The 18,737-nt window shown below is 39.0% G+C and overlaps 1 protein-coding gene across 1 annotated transcript in view; it reads right to left on the bottom strand.

Annotated features, from left to right (window-relative positions):
• The window catches only part of LOC149244563 (uncharacterized), an 18,884-nt gene extending 1,295 nt beyond the window's left edge, over window positions 1–17,589 (bottom strand). The window contains exon 1 of the mRNA XM_089371587.1: window positions 17,380–17,589. Coding sequence (XP_089227713.1) covers window positions 17,380–17,589 — 210 coding nt within the window. The remainder of the gene's footprint in view (window positions 1–17,379) is intronic.
• Window positions 17,590–18,737: the final 1,148 nt, after the last annotated feature.

Below are 18,737 nucleotides of genomic sequence, written 5' to 3'. Positions count from 1 at the left end.
TGGGAAATTTTTTTTTGGACCCTATATTAGTTTGGACGAACCTACCTATGTTTTCAGTCCACGGGTTTTGGACGTAATGGTTTTCGGTCCTTGGTATTAGATGCTTCGCATGTATAAATATGTATTGTAACATTGAAAGGAATATAATGAAAAAAATCAAGCTGGTAGTCCCAGTATTGGGATCTAGGAGAAATATCTGTGTATATGTGTTTTATGTGTTATGCTCTCGCATTGTTTATTTTTTGTGTTTTAGAATTCTTATGCAGGTAATTTCTATACAGGTTAAAAACTACATATCCCACGAATTTGGTAGAGAACACAACAAAACTGATGCACTTATCTTCATCTGAAATTTTAATATCAACAAATAATAACTGACTTACCACAATATTAAATGCATTTAGATGCTTTGTCACCAAGTCTCCATCTTTCATCCTCAAGTTATACAGCTTTTTCCGTAGGAACAATTTATTCACCAGACTTAGATTGGTACAAAGTCCCTAACTTATCCCACAAAGCCTTCACTGTAGCTTCCCCTGATATATTCAACAATACTGAATCTGTGACACACAATCATATTGTGCTCTTGTCCTTCCGATCCAACTTCTTCCATTCTTCATCGGAAACTCCCGTTGGTTTAGTACCCGGATCTACCGCGATCCACTTATCTTTATCCACCAATAGATCCTCCATATTGAGTTCCAACATCAAAACTTCGACCATTAAAATTCTCAATCTCTATCTCTCCACTGCTCGCCATCTTATTTCACCACTAGAATTGATCCCATAGATCTCCCACCGAACAGGGTCTACCATAGGCTCGAGAGAAACCCCTTAGCAACAAAGGAGTCCCCTTGAATCCAAAACAACTTCGATACCAAATGTAGGTTTTAACCTCGTACATAAATTACCTGCATACGAATTCTAAAAACATAAAATAAACAATGGCGAGAGCATAACACACAAAAACAAATATACACAAAGATTTTCCTTGGATCCCAAAACTGGGACTACCAGATTGATTTTTCATTATGTTCCTTTCAATGTTACAATACATATATATATATATACATGCTGAAGAATCCATAAATCCCAATCCATTAACCCTGGATTAGAACATAACCATAGTTCCCTTATTTGGATCTACAAAATACCTTGGACCGAAAACCATCGTGCCCAAAACCATGTGAAAAACCATGCACAAAAAACCATAGGTAGGTCCGTCCACCTAATATAGGGTCGTGGAAAGAATATAACACAACCCAACGTTTAAAACATTTGACGCACATAAATCATGAAACATAGATATTCATAAGTAACACTTATACAATTTTTCTTTGTAAATATTTTTTAAAATTCCTTGTACAAAGTAAGCATCAACTTACAAATTTCATAGGCACTAACCTACAAGATATTTCATTCCCCTAGTTGAGCACCAACTTAGCGAATGTACACACCAACCTATAGGGGATACCAATCCCCCAATTGAGCACCAACTTAGCAAACTCTAGGCATCGACCTTTGTCTTCAAGTTGTTCCTTGGGGTAGTCATTAATAACTTCTGGACCTCAACAAATTCTTCTGTGAGTTGTCCTCTAACCATGCAACCCTTAGGTTTTCATCTTCAATATTGATCACATCCACTTGACCTTAACTTTTTTCTCTTCAAATAATCTTCTTGACTTGGCTCTTTAGAGTTGATCTACTACACGTTAGTTCTCTGTATTTGATCAAAAACAATTCTACCTACTTGGCCCTTCAACTTCCTTAAATCTTGTTTTTCACTATTCAACTCTCATTACTTAGGCTCATTATATGTTCAAAGAGAAGGTTTGCCCACTTGGCATCTTGTACTCAGGACTGTAGGTTTCTTTATGCTACATAGGGATTTTCAAAACACTTGGAACCAAACAATATTTTACAACATTGAAGGCCTACTTCTTGTGGCCTATCAATGAATTAGACACTCACCTTATGCAATCCATAGGCTTACCACAAGAAATGTCCACGATAGCCATGTTCTTACTGCACCTCTGTCCACAACAGGGCTCATTCATATCATCACATTAACATCACAACTAGAACTAACAACTCCATTAACACTTCCTTATCCAAATTGACTCGACCTCCAAAGATCCTTACAATGGTTCTCCAACAGAGCTTGGTCGTCTAAAAATTAGACCAGAAGTTAGTCTATAATAGGACTGCAACTTCAACCACAAACTAGACTTGAACTCAACCTTCAAAATACCAAAAGCCAAAGCTCAAACTAAATATGAACTTGTCCTTCAATGGGGTTACGACAAGGTTGAAACTTGGTGTCTAGAAGAACTCTGCAACTAACCTTCTAAATAAGACCAAAAACTTTCCAAAAAACTGGCAAAAACCCTTCCAAAAATGTTCCAAAAGCCCTTCCCACAAAAATCCTCTCCAACTTGTCTTCAATAAACTTGGTTCATGAGGTATGAACCTCATAAATGATCCTTCGTTTACTTAGGAAAACCCGAAATGGCTTGAGCGAGTGAGTCCTAGGTTCCTCCACATAATGTCTATATATACTGTGTTTGATCCAAGCAGGGTTGACTTTCCCATTTGTTGGGTTGACTTGTGCAATTCACATAATGTATAATGAATATTTAAAAAATCATTTCTCCTCAACTATGAGGAGTTAGAGGGAGTTTCATATGCCATTGGAAAGGTCTTAGAATAAGATTTCCAACCATATATATTATGCTCCTATTTGAGCTAGATAATTGGAGTAAAAATGCATTCAAAGATAAGGTATCTAAATGGGGCATCAAAAATCCAAAACAATATTTCTAGAAGGTGTGGCATATATTATTGGAAAGGTATCAAAATATGCTATTTGACTATGCAACTTTCTTCTTCATTTGGACAACCTTTGACATCAATAACAACCATTTTCAACTTAGCAAGAATATATCATATTAATAAAACCAAAAAATAAAACAAAATTCCTGAGCGTTAGGTTTAATTTTTTGACAGGAAAAAAAGGAAAAAACAAATAGGGCTTTGAACAAAAGTTTTTTTGGCCATTGATGGAAATATTTTTCGCATGCCAATATAAATTTTGCAGATGATGTTGTCAGAGTTCTATCCCACATTAGTGAAAAATATGTTTAAGGTGCCAATGGAAGTTTTTTGGGTCCATTGATGTAAAGATTTTGGGCACACCGATGGAACATTTTTCTAGGCATTGATGTGATTTTTTTTTTCCAATATGAATTTAGACTATTGATTTAATCATCAATTGTATTTCAACTATTGATTTCACCAAATTCTATGCTATGAAATCCATACAACAATGCATGTCATTGACACATAATTCCACGACATGTGTATATAGGTTTTATGCTTACATTAACAAAGTGTTAAGTTTATCTATTGATATATGAAAACATTTTAAGTACCAATGAAAGATTTTGAGTTCACTAATACAACGGAAAATGACTTCATATTTTTGTCATAACTTTTGACTTTGATTTCCATTTTGGCTATAACTTATGAAGCTAGAAAGGTTTCACAAATATATACAACATTCATGTTATCTATATTTTTGATGGCTTGACATCATTTGTTTCATATTTGTGAAAGAAATATGATATCAATAGACTATTTATATCCAACACATTTCTTTGAGATAATATTTTTACTCCTAATTTATGTGTATCTTGTGATCTAAGTATAGGTAAGGGAAATTATATAGTTTACTTGAATGTTAAAACATCATAACAAGAATAAATCCGAGGTGGTATGATGCAATTTGAAGGATTCCTGCTAATTGGTAGGAAAAAGTTTGGGAGCAAAGTTAGATGAATTGTTGACTAAGAATATGACCATTTTTAGAAGTGGTTGAAAATTCAAGTTAACACTGCAACTTATATAAATTTGGATAAAGCGATTCATGCATGGGATCCATATAAAAATGTTAAAGAGAAAATAACATGTATTTCCACATCACAACCTATGGGTGAGTTATTTGAACAATGGAGAAGATATGATATCAAGCATGCGTGAATTGAGTGGTTTAATTTGCCAAAATCATAGTGGCATGCAAACTTCCAGGCTTTTGTGTTTTTTTGTCTTATGCTATTTTTAATATGTAATTTTTCTTATAAAATTAGAGAATCAACCTCTAAGAAAGAGTGTTTTCTCGTTAAAGATATTGAAACAGGATTGTAGCTTAGAATTAGTTAAATCTTAATTTAGAACTCTATTGGACTCAAGGAATTGATGATGGTGCTGGAAATTCGTCAATCAAGGGGGTCTCCCTAATGTGAAGTCCCAACATTTCGAATAGGAGCCCGATATGGGATATCGTCCCGGCTGCCATGTATTCTTGTAGGCTTTCCTTGGCTAATAAACTCAAGACAAGAAGTTATGCATAGGTAATCTTAGATCAACAAGTGAGTATGCCTGGTGAGTGTTTGGTTGTATGCATGTTAATATTTTTCTACTGTAGAGGGAGAGGAAAGTGAGCCTCTACTACCACCTTGGTAGACACACACACACATAGAAAATATCCATCTAACATACAACGAAATAGTTCACAAAGATGTGACAGTCATTGCAACCATTATAAAGAAGAAAGATCTATCTAACATCCAGCGGAATAGTCCACAAGGATTCGACAGTTATAGCAACCATTACAACTCATTCTCAATATGATAAGTACTAAAATAAACAAAATAGTTCAACTACTCCGGCATAGATGAAATAAAACATGAACTACAAACATTCTTAGATTAGTCTTACAAATATTCATAATTCATGAAAGAAGAACTTGTTGGACATGAGGCTTCTGATATTAATTAAAAGTCCCATGACACATCTATGCAATGAACACCACTATCTACAATAGAGGAGCGTTAGAGCCACTACTTGCTCCCCAAAAGAACTAGTTTGTCTCTCTAATGCCTTGTGGGAGGAGCCAAGGTGAAAGTCCTTCACTCATACGATGAGGGTGTATATATGACCAATGGGGTGATGCTTCACCTCCTTGTGACTCTTTGACTACCCTCATGACTGTTTGACTTCCTATGCCTTTTCGACTTTACATGAATCTTGACATTTTGTATGTGTCCTTTAGACTTCCACTCTACAATACATTTTGAATATATAATTACATATTCCATAATAATGATGTGGCATATGATGAATCATGACATGACATTATGGACATGGACTGTATGATGACATGACAATTTCAAGCCATTCTTGCTACTCCTTGCTATGTGTCTTCTTGAGTATGCTCATATATCCTCCTCCATATGGATTAGAGGTAAGGAGTCTTCAATGATATCAAGTCTTGAATTGTGGTTGCAAACTGGTGTCCCTTTATTTTTTCTTGATTGATAAACTTGTATAATCAACTATAAGGATGTCTTTCGACATGTTTCCGTTCTCCATATCCTTATTCATCATCTTGTCATGGTATGATAGATTACCTACATCTCCAATTCACTCATGACAAGACGACATCAGTTTGATAAACCCCTTGTCTAAGATGGTTCATGTTGATCCATTGACTGAGCCAGAACTAAGTGGCAGGCTGAGGGAGAGGCTTAGTGACTGTGCAATTGTGCAACTCAAGTAGTCAGGGGTGGAGATTGAGCCTTGAGACTATGAAATATGCAATTTAGGCTGGACTAGGTAAGCAGATTGTGCAGTTTTGGGATTTAGTGAGCCGGGCTTAGGGGTTTTGCACTGTTTCATCCAAATTTACAATTTTGGGGAGTAGATTAGACTTGGTGATTATGCAATTGTGTGACTCAGGAGCTCAAGGTCTAAGCTTGAGCTCAGATATTGTGCAACACACAGTTGAGGCTAGGCTGGAGGGCTGGATTGTACAATTATGAGGGCCAAGGTCCGGGCTTGAGCACTAGAACTAAACAGTGTATAGTCCTCGAATGTAGGAATTGCACATTATGCAATGTCAAGGGGAAGGGTTGCAACTTGAGGGTTGGAACTGCATAAAGAGAAGTTGAGAAAGGCCAAATGAGGCTAAGTTGCTAGGGTAATTTATGCAATTTGGCTGTGTGTGGGATCAAACAGTTGATGTGCACAATGATATGACTTGACTATGATCACACACTTAGAAAACTTGACGAAAAAATGACATGGATCATCCATGACACATGAAAACACACACATTTCCCTCAGTGCGATAACTTTGCGACGACTTATGACAAAGACGACACTAAAGATACACTTTGCGACGACCATGACGAAACTTGTGCGACAATGATTACAACTTTGGGAATGAGTGCGATGGATGTTTACATGGTAAGATCAAATCATTCACACAAAGATAAACCCTTGAAACCATCAAAAAATACTTTTATACATTGTGTGACACTTGACATGCGAAAATATGACATTTTTCTTTTCTTGCAAAAGGGACTAAAACACTTAAAGAAAGCATAGGGAATGGATTTCAATGCTTGCAATGACAATATACAAGACCAAGGTAGGCTCCAAAATTTGGTGTAGGCCAAAATCTTGGAGGGTGTTGTAGCAACGTCAACACTTGGAGACACACTGGTAGAATTCTAGCTTCTCTGTCTTAGTTTAACTCTTTTGTGTAGGGTCTCAGTTCTTCAGGGAGTATTGATTCATCATGTAGATCACTTTGGTTTCCCCACTTACCCTGTGAATAAACATGTTCACCCCTTTGTGCCTTCTCGGTTGAAAAAAAGCATAAGATTCACTAATATCGCAATGTTTCAAATCAGAAAGGGTAGTGAAGTTCGCGAGCTTCATATTTTCAGATTATAGTTTTTCATCTCTCTTGTTGCTCTACTGCTAGTAGGCCTGGACAATACCTTGACAAATTCACTACAAGAACAAAAAGATTGCTCTACTTCCAGCGAGTGTTACACAATATTTTGTCACACCACACACACTTCCCTGTGACATACCCCGAAGTGCTTGAAACATGACCATCATGCAGTGTACTCATTTAGATATGCATCTCAGATCCTCCCTAAAACACTGATTAGAAAATGCCTTGAACTTCCCCTCAAGGAAATGGATCTAAAACCCTAATTTTAGAATCATCTCTCTTATGATACTGAAGACTGCGATGGTTTCTAGTTGCACTATACTAGCCCTGCGATGTCATCGCTCTGTTTTCTTGTGTACCTGCGATGATCCCTAAAAGGAATTTTTCCTGAAGAGGATGAGAAGCTTCGTGATCTAGAAGCTTCCAGAGCGATGAGCTGGAGATTATTTGGCGTGGATGAGGTCTAGTTCTCTCAACTTGGACTTTTGGTATTATCCCTATGAGCTACCTCCTTGAGATGAGGCCCTTCTCCTATCTATGGAGAGATCCTAACTCCCTTTCCCTGCCTTTATATTCATCCTCTCCCATTCGCAAATGGTTGGTCTTTGGTTATTTTCACCCTTATGCTGAAATTGTGCCTACATGCTACTCATTTGCCTTGGAGAAGGAGTGATTGGAGAGATTAAGCTTGGACTTGGACATTCATTCAAGGAGAACCTATTGAAATCAAGGCTTGGTTGTGTGCTTCCTCCTTTATTCTATTAATATACAACTATTGGTTCATTTTCCATAAATGTGTATGCTTATGTATCATTTATCTTAACACTCCTTGATATGTTAAGTAGGTTACTTTTGATTATGCTATTTGTATTTGCATGCATTGTTGTGTCTTGATCCCTTGTGCAGGTGTTTAAATGTTGTGAGCAGCAAGACCAAGCCCATGACGCAAGTGATTCAATGTCTTCAACAAAGGAAGATGTGATAGCATCGGAACGAGGTAGGCCATCTTCTTCGTCTCTTATTTCAATTGTAACTTAGGAAAGTGTCCAGTAGATTGTCATGTAGGTTTCTAGTCCCAATCATTGGGCTAGGGGGATCGTCTCTATCCGTAGAGAGGATTTCCTAGACAATGATCTGATAATCACCCTATGAGTGACATGAGTTGAAGATTTATTAAACAAAGGTATTATAGACTCATGTGCTGGTGTGTGTTCTATGTTATTTAAGCAACAGATCAATCAGATTGCCAACACACAGATATTTAAATGGAAAGACAACCGAGAAATACAAGTAAGCAAACAAAAGACACAAGAATTTTTAATAAGGAGTTCACCCTATTCTCTGGGGCCACATCTCTAGTCCAGCTTTCAGTGGTGGCCTTGTTTTATTGTGTCTTTAAGCAAATAATTACAATGCAGGGACTCAATGTGAGTTCTCCTGAAGCAGGTTTTGCTTGGTAGGGTGGTTCTTGGATTTCCCAAGCCACTTGAGTACACAGACTTCTTCTTCCTACCAGCTCTCTGACCTTCTGGTCTACAATGGAGAGCCCAATGTGGTGCTCAGCCCAAACAGATCCTCTATGGGATGGCTCGGATCTCTCAAGCCTCTGGTGCTCGACACTGCCTCTGGTCAGCTCAGACCTCTGTCCTCTTTCTGCTTTTGCTTCACTGTCTTCTTTCTCTATGTATTCCGTCCTCGTCTCAGGATTCTGGTCTCTCTATCTTCTTTTCTTCGTCTCTCAGACTGTTCTCTAACTTGACTGTGTATTTTTTTTGCTGTTCATGGCTTTTAGCCATTCGTTCCCATGCCTGTTGGGTTCCTCTTCTGCCTCTATCGATTCACCTTCTGTAGCTGTGCTTGGAATTCCCTGTTCGGCGTCATCATGAATGCTCAGGGAGTGGCCACATGTCCTCCTCTAAATGGTGCTAGCCTGCTTCGTCGATTCGTTCTTCAGTTACATCATGGAAGAAGTCTTTCCTCCAAATGGATTCCAAATCCTTCTAAAACACGGTGTATTCCTTTGTCGATTCCGCTTCCTCCATTGGGCACGATCTTAGTTGTCCAATCTGGGTCCCCCAGATCCAATGTCATACGCACGTTTCGCATGGTTGACTTGCTCAACTGATAATGCGTGATCAACGGTGATTTTCTCTCACCTCTGCTTGCCACGCATCGATTGTTGAGTGGGATCGCTCCACTTCCATCCAAAACCGCTTACCGTTTGAGGGCACCCCGAACAATACCACCGGTTTCCTGAGCGCTGGTCCTGCCTTTGTCCTTTTAGCATTGTTCGTCTTTTCGCTCGTGGTTCTCCCGCTCCCCATGCGTCCGAGTGCTCGGGCTTCGTCCATTTCGGCCCTATTCGCTCAGCGATGTGCGATTAGTGCTGCTAATTGCGCATCAAAAACCTCCTTATTTTCTCGATCCGGGGCTCCGAGGGGATAATTTGGCCTCCTGCGTAGTCTCCATGGGCCTTGGTCAACGCACTTTGACCGAGGTCCTCATCGTTCCATGTTGGGTTCCATTGCCACTGGTTCAAGGTGTTTTTGATCGCTGTTTTGGAATTCTTTAATGTTTTGTCCCGACATGATATAGTCATGGCTTTTTGACAGTTCTTTATGATCCAATTTGGATCACGACCTTCCCACTGAAAAGCTTTTGGCCCACCAAAAGTTGGTTTTCAAGCATCGACTAAGTGAGGGTATTGCTTTCTCACTTGTCTAATCTCAATACACCTCGTACTGCTCGGCTTTGAACCTATGAGTTCAATTCTGAGGTACTCGACATTTCCTTTGCGCGTTGTCCTCACCTTCCTGTCCAAGACTGTGTCTTCCTGCAATTCATTCAGATATTCAGGTAGTAGGTCATCAATAGAAGGCAATTGACTTTGCTCTTCAGGATCCTCAATCATTGAAGGTTCAAACAATCTCAAGCAATCTGCATTTACGACTGAGTAGATGTGCATGTAAGCTGGTAGATCAAGGTGAAAAGCATTTTCACCAATCTTCTCAAGTATCCTAAAAGGTCCATACCTGATAGGCTTTAGCTTTTTACCTTCACCTTGCATCCTGTCCTTGCTAATATACAGCCAGACTTGGTCTCCAACTTGAAAACTATGCTCCATCCGATGCTTGTCATGCCTAGCCTTATACTTGGTCTGGCTCTTTTCTAGCTGTTCCTGTACTGCTTGGTGGATCTCCTGGATTTGTTCAATGAACCTGATTTCCTTGTCCGCATCACTGTGTCTATCAACCATGGTATCTTTACCAAAGACAAAATCCAAAGGAGACCTTGGTGTGAAACCGAAACAGGTCTCAAAAGGAGATCTTTGTGTAGAAGAGTGTTTGGCTCTATTGTAAGCATGTTGCACATAACACAAGTGTTCATCCCAAAGCTTAGGATGTTTGCTGTAATATCCCCTGAGTAACTGGATCACTGTCATGTTAACTACTTCTGTCTGGCCATCAGTTTGTGGATGAAAAGCTGTGCTTTTCTTCAGTTGGGTGTCCATTAGCTCCCACAGACTTAACCAAAAATTCCCCACAAATCGGGTGTCTCGATCAGATACAATAGAAGTGGGTAATCCAAAATGAACCCATACATGTTCAAAGAATAATTTTGCAGTTTGTTCAACTGTAATCTGTTTATTACAAGGTATCAAAATACACATTTTGCTAAACCTATCCACAACCACATACAGATAATCATGAACTTTCCTAGATTTAGGCAGTCCTCCAACAAAATCCATGGAAACACTTTCCCAAGGGTGAGAAGGAATTGGTAATGGAGTGTACAAGGCTAGTTTTCTATTGTTGGGCTTGCTTTTAGCACACATAGTACACCCTCTTATATATCTAGACACTATCTCATTCATTTTTGGCCAATAACAAAATCTTTGCAGCTGTGCAACTATTTTACTTACCCCAAAGTGACCTGATATCAGAGAAGTGTGTGCCTCTCTAATTATCTTTACTCTCTCTGTTTGTGGAATGTAGAGTTTCTCACAATGATATAAGAGTCGGTCCTTCACATGATAGTCCAATTCTTCTACCTTTTTGCCTTGACTCAAAGTTGCATATACATCTTTAAAGTCTATATCTTGAGCATATTGTTCAATGTAACTTTCATGTAGTACATAAGTATGCTTAAGTATAGTAGATGCATTTATAATGGGTCTAGATAACATGTCTACAACTTTGTTGTGTATGCCCCTTTTATATCTAATGACTAAATGAAACTGTTGTAGAAAACCCATCCATCTGTAGTGTCTTGATTTTTGCAACTTAGTTTGGGAGTGTAGATATTGAAGTGGTTGATGATTAGTATGTATTACTGTCTCTTTTCTCATTAAGTAACGTTTCCACTTTTTCACACTCTGAACTAATGCATACAATTCTTTATCATATGTAGGATAGTTAACTACTGCAGGATTAAAAGTCTCAGAATGATAACATATGGGTTTACCGTGCTGTGTCAACACTGCTCCCATGGCATATTCACTGGCATCTGTTTGGATTTGAAACAGTCTTTGTAGATCAGGCAATGCTAGTACAGGTGTTGTACTAATCTTTTCTTTCAAGGTGTCGAAGGCTTTCTGATGTTTGCCTCCACATTGAAACACATTGTTCAATCCTGTCAAAGCATGTAAGGGAGCTGCAATTGAGGAAAAATTAGAAATGAACTTCCTCCAATATTGTGCTTCTCCTAAGAAGCTTCTAACTTTTGTAGCAGACTTGGGTTTAGGCCAGTTTACAATGATTGCCACTTTAGAGGGATTTATTTTCAATTCACCTCCCCCTACTATATGACCCAAGTAGTTTAGAGATGTTTTTCCAAATTCATATTTTGAGAGTTTAACATAAAGTTTTTCTCTTTTCAAAACATCTAATGTCTGCTTAACATGCTTTAAATGTTCTTCCCACTTTTTACTAAAAATCAGAATGTCATCCAGATACACAATAAAAAAATCATCAAGAAAAGGCCTGAGTACATCATTTATTAATCTCATGAAAATAGCAGGGGCATTGGTCAAGCCAAAAGGAATAACCAACCACTCATACAATCCCTGCTTTGTTTTGAAAGAAGTCTTCCATGCATCTTACTCTGCAACTCTGACCCGATGGTATCCACTATGCAAATCTAGCTTGGTGAAATAAACAACTTCCTTCAATTGATCTAAAAGATCATCTATGCGAGGAAGGGGATAACGATTTTTGATTATCAGTGCTCGGTAGTCAATACACATTCTCCATGAGCCATCTTTATTTCTCACCAAAACGATTGGTGACCCACATGGTGATGTGCTAGGCCTGATGAACCCTTTCTCGAGCAACTCCTGCACCTGCTTCTTTATTTCAGCATTCTCTAAAGCAGACAACCTGTACATCCCAATGTTAGGCAATGGAACATCTTGCTACAAAATAATATCATGTACTATTCCCTTTTTGGGTGGTAGACCTTTAGGTTCTTGAAACAAGACATCATATTCTGAAACAACCTTTTCTATATCAGCTTGCTGATTAGCATTACAGCCCTCAAATACATTGGTTTTATCAGGTTTCTTTTCCTTTACAACCATCAGTAAGAATTGTTTGCATGAATTTATCATTCTTTTCATCTGTCCTGAGTTTATGAGAGTATAATTATTCTTGATCTAATGAGCTCTTACAAATTATTCGACTCCATATTTAACAAGTCGATACTTGTTCTCAGCTCTATAGAAAATAGCCTTTCTATCATACAAGTAAGGGCTTCCTAAAACAATTCCACATATATCCAAAGGAATTATATCTAACTCAACCTCATCTACAAATGCTGACCCAAAAGAAAAATTGAGTTTGCACTGTCTAGTCACTTGTAGTTGTGTTTTATCGTTCAACCATCCTATTGGGTATGGTTTCTTATGAGGTGTAGTTGCTAATCCCAATTTCTTTACAATTGCTTCAGAAATTAGATTTACTTGTGAGACACTATCAAACAAAGTATCAATTTTTTGATTTTTGGAAATAACTCGAATATGGAAAAGCTCATGTCTTTTTCTCTCATGTTCTTCATCAATAATAGACTGAGCAGAATTACTAGTTGACGCTTCAGAATTCTTACCTTTTATACCTGTGGCTACAATGATTGTTTCATCTCCCGACTCTGACCCCAAATCTTTCTGAATAGCTGCAACAATATTCTTCTTCTTGCCATCAGACTTCTTAGGTCTCAGCTCTGGATGCAAAATCTAATAGTGCTCATCATCATGCCCCTCCTTTTTACAGTGAGTGCATGAAGCTTTGCCTTTCTATGCAGTGTTAGCCTTCCTTGCTTTCCACTTTTGCTTTATTTTCTCCTTGCTCTTGCTTACAGTGGGTTTGGATGGTCCCCCAACTTCTGGATTTCCATTCTTTCCTCTAGCTTTTAGATGAGTAGCTTGTACAGATACCTCATCTATACTAGTGGGATTAAACATGAGGATGGTATGCCTCATGTAGCTGTGTAGACCACCAATGTACTTCAAAAGAGTCTTTGGTGAGTCTAATGAGATACCCAACACCAATGCTCTCTTTCTGAACTCTTGAGTATACCCTTGCACACTTTTCCCTTTCAACTGCCGAAGAGTTTGCCAACTCATCATGGCTTGTTCCATGTAGGCCAATGGATAGAACTGCTCTTTGATTGCAGCAAAAAATTCACTCCAGACAGAGATGGTCTTACCATGTCTTTTCATATCAGCTTGGGTTTTTCCTTCCCACCAAACCAAAGCAGTGCCTCTTAGGCGTAGGCTTACCAACTGAATCTTACTCTTGTCTGAGTCTATGTTCTTTACCCTGCAATACACATCAATTTGTCTAACCCAACTGTCCAACTTTTCAGCATTTAACTCTCCATCATATATATGCAAAACAGAAATTTAACATCTAGCTTAATCAAAGATGTTTTCTTATTATGCACAGGGCTATTAGGAGGTGTGAGAAAGATTTCCTCTTTCCCTTTTCCTTTGGAGTGGTCATGGGAGTGAGATTCATCTTCTTCTTTATCTTGTTTAGAACCTGATGAATCTTCATCCTTATGCTTTCTAAAGTCCATATACATTTCTTCTACCATAGACTTTATAGCTAGGAAACTCTCTATGAATTGAGGGTATGGCCCCATAGAACCTTCCTCTGACATTGTCTTTCGAGAATAGACTCTCCCAATTTCAGGATTAGTTTCCATCAACTATCCTTCTCCCAATTGTGAGCTTTGATCTAGTGAGCATTCACAGCTAAAACAACACAAGATTGTCTAACCTTACAGCCTAGAGCTCTGATACCACTTGATCTAATAATCACCCTATGAGTGACATCAGTTGAAGATTTATTAAACAAAGGTATTACAGACTCATGTACTAGGGGGTGTTCTATGTTATTTAAGAAATGAATCGACCAGATTTCCAACACACAGACATTTAAATGGAAAGACAACAGAGAAATATAGTAAGCAAACACAAAGACACAAGAATTTTTAATAAGGAGTTCATCCTATTCTCCAGTGCTACATCTCCGGTCCAGCTTTCAATGGTGGCCTTGTTTTATTGTGTCTTTAAGTAGAGACTTACAATGCAGGGACTCAATGTGAGTTCTTCTGAAGCAGGTTTTGCTTGGCAGGGTGGTTCTTAGATTTCCCAAGCCACTTGAATAAACAGACTTCTTCTTCCTACCAGCTCTGTGACCTTCTAGTCTATAGTGGAGAGCCCAATGTGGTGCTCAGCCCGGACAGATCCTCTATGGGATGGCTCAGATCTTTCAAGCCTTTGGTGCTTGACGCTGCCTCTGGTCAGCTCGGCCCTCTATCCTCTTTCTGCTTTTGCTTCACTGTCTTCTTTCTCTGCGTATTCCTTCCTCCTCTCGGGATTCTGGTCTCTCTATCTTCTTTTCTTCATCTCTCGGACCGTTCTCTGACTTGACTGTGTATTTATTTTGCTGTTCATGGCTTTTAGCCATTCTTTCCCATGCTTGTTCGGTTCCTCTTCCGCCTCTGTCGATTCCCCTTCTGCAGCTGCACTTGGAGTTCCCTATTAGGTGTCATCATGAACACTCAGGGAGTGGCCACATGTCCTCCTCTAAACGGTGCCAGCCTGCTTCGTCGGTTCGATCTTCAGTTATGTTGTGGATGAAGTCTTTCCTCCACTGTGGCAGTCAAACAGATTCCAAATCCTTCTAAAATGCGGCGTATTACTTCGTCAATTCCGCTTCCTCCATCGGGCACAATCTCAGCCATCCGATCTGGGTCCCCCAGATCCAACGTCATATGCACGTTTCACAACGTTGACTTGCTCGACTGATAGCATGCGATCAACGGTGGTTTTCTCTCACCTCCGCTTGCCACGCGTCGATCGTTGAGTGGGATCACTCCGCTTCCATCCAAAACCGTCGGTTTCCAGAGTGCGGGTCCTGCCTTTGTGCTTTTAGCACTGTTTGCCTTTTCGCTCGTGGTTCTTTGGCTCCCCATGCATCTGAGTGCTCAGGCTTCCTCCATTTCGGCCCTGTTCGCCCAATCGCACATCAAAAACCTCCTTATTTTCCCGCTCCGGGGCTCCCAGGGGCTAATTCAGCCTCCTGCACAGTCTCCATGGGCCTCGGTCAGCGTGCTTTGACCGAGGTCCTCGTCGTTCCATGCTAGCTACCATTTCCACTGGTTCAAGGTGTTTTTGATCGCTGTTTTGGAATTCTTTAATGTTTTGTCCCGACCTGATATAGTGATGGTTTTTTCACAGTTCTTTATGATCTAATTCAGATCAGACAACAAAATGGCAACTCAACTGGGGACGCTATAACCCTTTCCATCCAACCCTTCACCCTGATTTTGTGATGAGTTTGACCAACCATCAGTTTTATAACTTGTTTGCTTATCTGTAACTATTTTCACTTGCTGGTGATTGCTTAAGGACACTTAATTTTGTCTGGTCTTGAAGATTTTTTATTTTTTCCCTCATTCTTCTCGCCCATCACAGGTTTGTCCTTAATAGTCGCAATTATTACTCTTTCATCAGCCTTTTTCCTATAACATGCATGATGATCCTATAGGATAAGAGAAATTAGGGTTTTTCTTCTTGTTCTCAGTCTTTTTGCCCTCTATCAATGATTTTCCAATGTGTCTATGGTGTATTTGTCCTGATTGTCATGCTTGAATGATTGCAATTGTCTCTTGATTTGGTTTATGTGTGCTTGAAGCTCATTTTCTTTGTAGGGTTTCTAGGTCACCCTCCACTCATTGATTGGTTTGCTTCTCAGAGATCGCTTACTCATGTTCAAAAGTCTTCTGCATCAGGACATCTTTTACAAGTTGCTTTTGGTTTGGTGTGAAGTTGTTATCATTAGTGTCGAACCATATTGATGCTTTGAAGATCGCTTTAGTTCCATTATCAAGCATAGATCACAAATTTTTTTCTTTGGTTGAACTGAAAGAACGTCCTTGCTTTCATTCTTATGTTTTGAAAAGTGAAAGTGTTTTTCATTTAAGTATTTTCGAGACATTTCTTGCATTCAAAATCATAAAGTGAAAGTGATTTTCATGTTCAGTGAGTTGTTTTCATTTTCCTTTACTTTTTGCATCCATTTGCATTGATTAAATCAAAGTGAAAGGAAAATAATTATTGCATCTTAGTGAAAGGGAAGTGATTTTCATTTCTATAGAAGTGCATTTTGGCATTGCATTTGTTAGTAGAATGAAAGATTAGATTTCATTTTTACATATTGCATTGGAAAGAATTGTGTTGATGCATTTTTCATGTTTGATGCATTGCTTGATTATTTATCTTCCTTTGTTAGCTTAGCCTTCATCGAATGAAAAGGTTTCATTTTCATCATTTAGTTGCATTTTAGGAACATGTGACATCGTTGAGCCACAAAAATTGAAACTTAATTCAATATTAACTTAAAATTTACCTCAAATAACCTAAGGAGGATTTGTCACTTAATGCAAATATCTAGAGGTCTAGGCTAGAGACGTGTTCCAACGTCTTTAAACATAGCAATTGTCGTTAACTACCTATTGTGTATCTTGTCCCTGTATAGAAGTATATAGAAGGTTTTCTATCACTTTTGGGTATATCGGAGGCACTTCAGTATGAAAAGTATATAGGGACACTCTCATCAAACCGTTCTACATTAGACAACGCTAACATAGACTTTTGCTCCTCGTACCATTGCATATATATTGGGAGACCCCATTATGTTGTTATCCTTTAGCCATAGGTAACCGAGTCATCCTTCTTGTAAACGTGATACACCGAACAAAACATTTGGGGAGATTAGCCACCGTATGTTAAGTCCTTGGCTTTGGCTGGGGTGTATATTGCAGTTCACGGATACTTGGTAAACCCTCTTGCCAAGTTTTTACCCATTTTAATTTATTTTTTATTTCGTGTCAATAAAATTACCTGCCAATGATAACATGTCGAACCCATGCAGTTGTTTATTAGCCCAATATTGATTAAATCCTTGTAAATTTTAATTTTAATCAACCTTATCTGAATCATCTCTCCTTCTTCTGCTCTTGAGAGAAAGTCATCATGGCTGAACCATTGAGTTCACCCCAAAGTTCACCTTCATTGTTTGATACTGGAGGGTCTTCACAAGGAGTCCATTCAGAACTTCCTTAATCACTTGAAGCTCAAGGATTTGAACTTGGGATTGTCCCAAGAATCCATCCCCTTTCTTCTCATCCACCACCTTCGGATTCCTTGTCACCTCAAGAATATGATCCAGAAACCCCTGAGAGTCCGCAGAGGTTTGTATTATATCTGCAGAATCCATTATTTGACCATGTTGTGATATCTCCTCAGTGTCCTTACAGTCCTTACGATCAACTTGGTGTTCCTTTGGAGTTATCTCCTCATGCATCTTAGATTCCTCCTCGCTAGTTGTTTCCACCCATGGATTCAGAAGGTGAGATCCCAACCTCTCCTCAAGGTCATATGAAAGTTTCCACTACTCACACTCCTCATGTTGATGAAGAGCAAGAATATGACTTTCCTCCACAAGGCTTTCCTTTTATCAGAAGAGTCCCATATCACACACTTCCTGAAACTAGTGGGCCTATGCTTCCACATGGTTATACAACCTTAGCCCAATTAGTTTCAGGAACCCCTAGCAGTTCATCTTTGTATCAAAATCCTATTTGGTCATGAAATGCCATGCCCCCTACTAGTCCGTTCATCCCAAACACGACCTCTCAAATTCCTGTACAAACTACTGTCATGTCAGTTCCCATTCAAATGAAAATTCCATTGCAACCTATATCATTGTTTCAACCTTCCATTCCTATACAACTGACTGTTTCAGGGCATGCCTCTGTAAGTTCCTCCACCCCTTCGTAAAGTGGATAGAATGTACCATTGCTTGGGGGGAAATACCAACATTCCTCTTGTGTCAGGTGGAACCCATGTGAGTGGATCACAACTTTACATGGTTGGAGTCAATCAACCTTATTATAGTGGTATTCCTAACCCCGTTGGTCCATTCAGGGCTGGTAATATCCAATATCAATAGCCTTACATGGCTCAAATTCCACTCCAACTGGCTTATGTCCCATATGGTTCAAAAGCCTTGCAAAATCCATCTTATATTCCACAAGCAGGACTCTATGTGCAACCTAGTTAATCTGCTATTCCTGGTGCATATGGTCCCAACCCATACAGAACTTACCAATACCCACAGGGTATGCCTCAAGGAACTATCCAACAATCATTACAACAGCAAGGGAAACCTTTGCAACAACAGGGGAAACCTTTGCAGTAGTATCAGAAACCTTTGTAACAACAAACATAGTTTGTTCAACAACCCACTCAACCATTGTATCCACAAGGCCAACCTTTATAGCAGCAAGGTCAACCTTTGCAGCAGCAAGGCCAACCTCTGCAACAACAAGCTCAACTTGTATATCAACAAGGTAAAACTTTGTA

The sequence above is a fragment of the Pinus tabuliformis genome, chromosome 8 (assembly GCF_031772625.1).
Source record: "Pinus tabuliformis cultivar Carrire ecotype Pingquan chromosome 8, CPIR1, whole genome shotgun sequence".
NCBI lineage: Eukaryota > Viridiplantae > Streptophyta > Pinopsida > Pinales > Pinaceae > Pinus > Pinus tabuliformis.
Note: the sequence above shows the minus strand (reverse complement) of the source record. Positions and strands in the feature narration are given on the sequence as shown.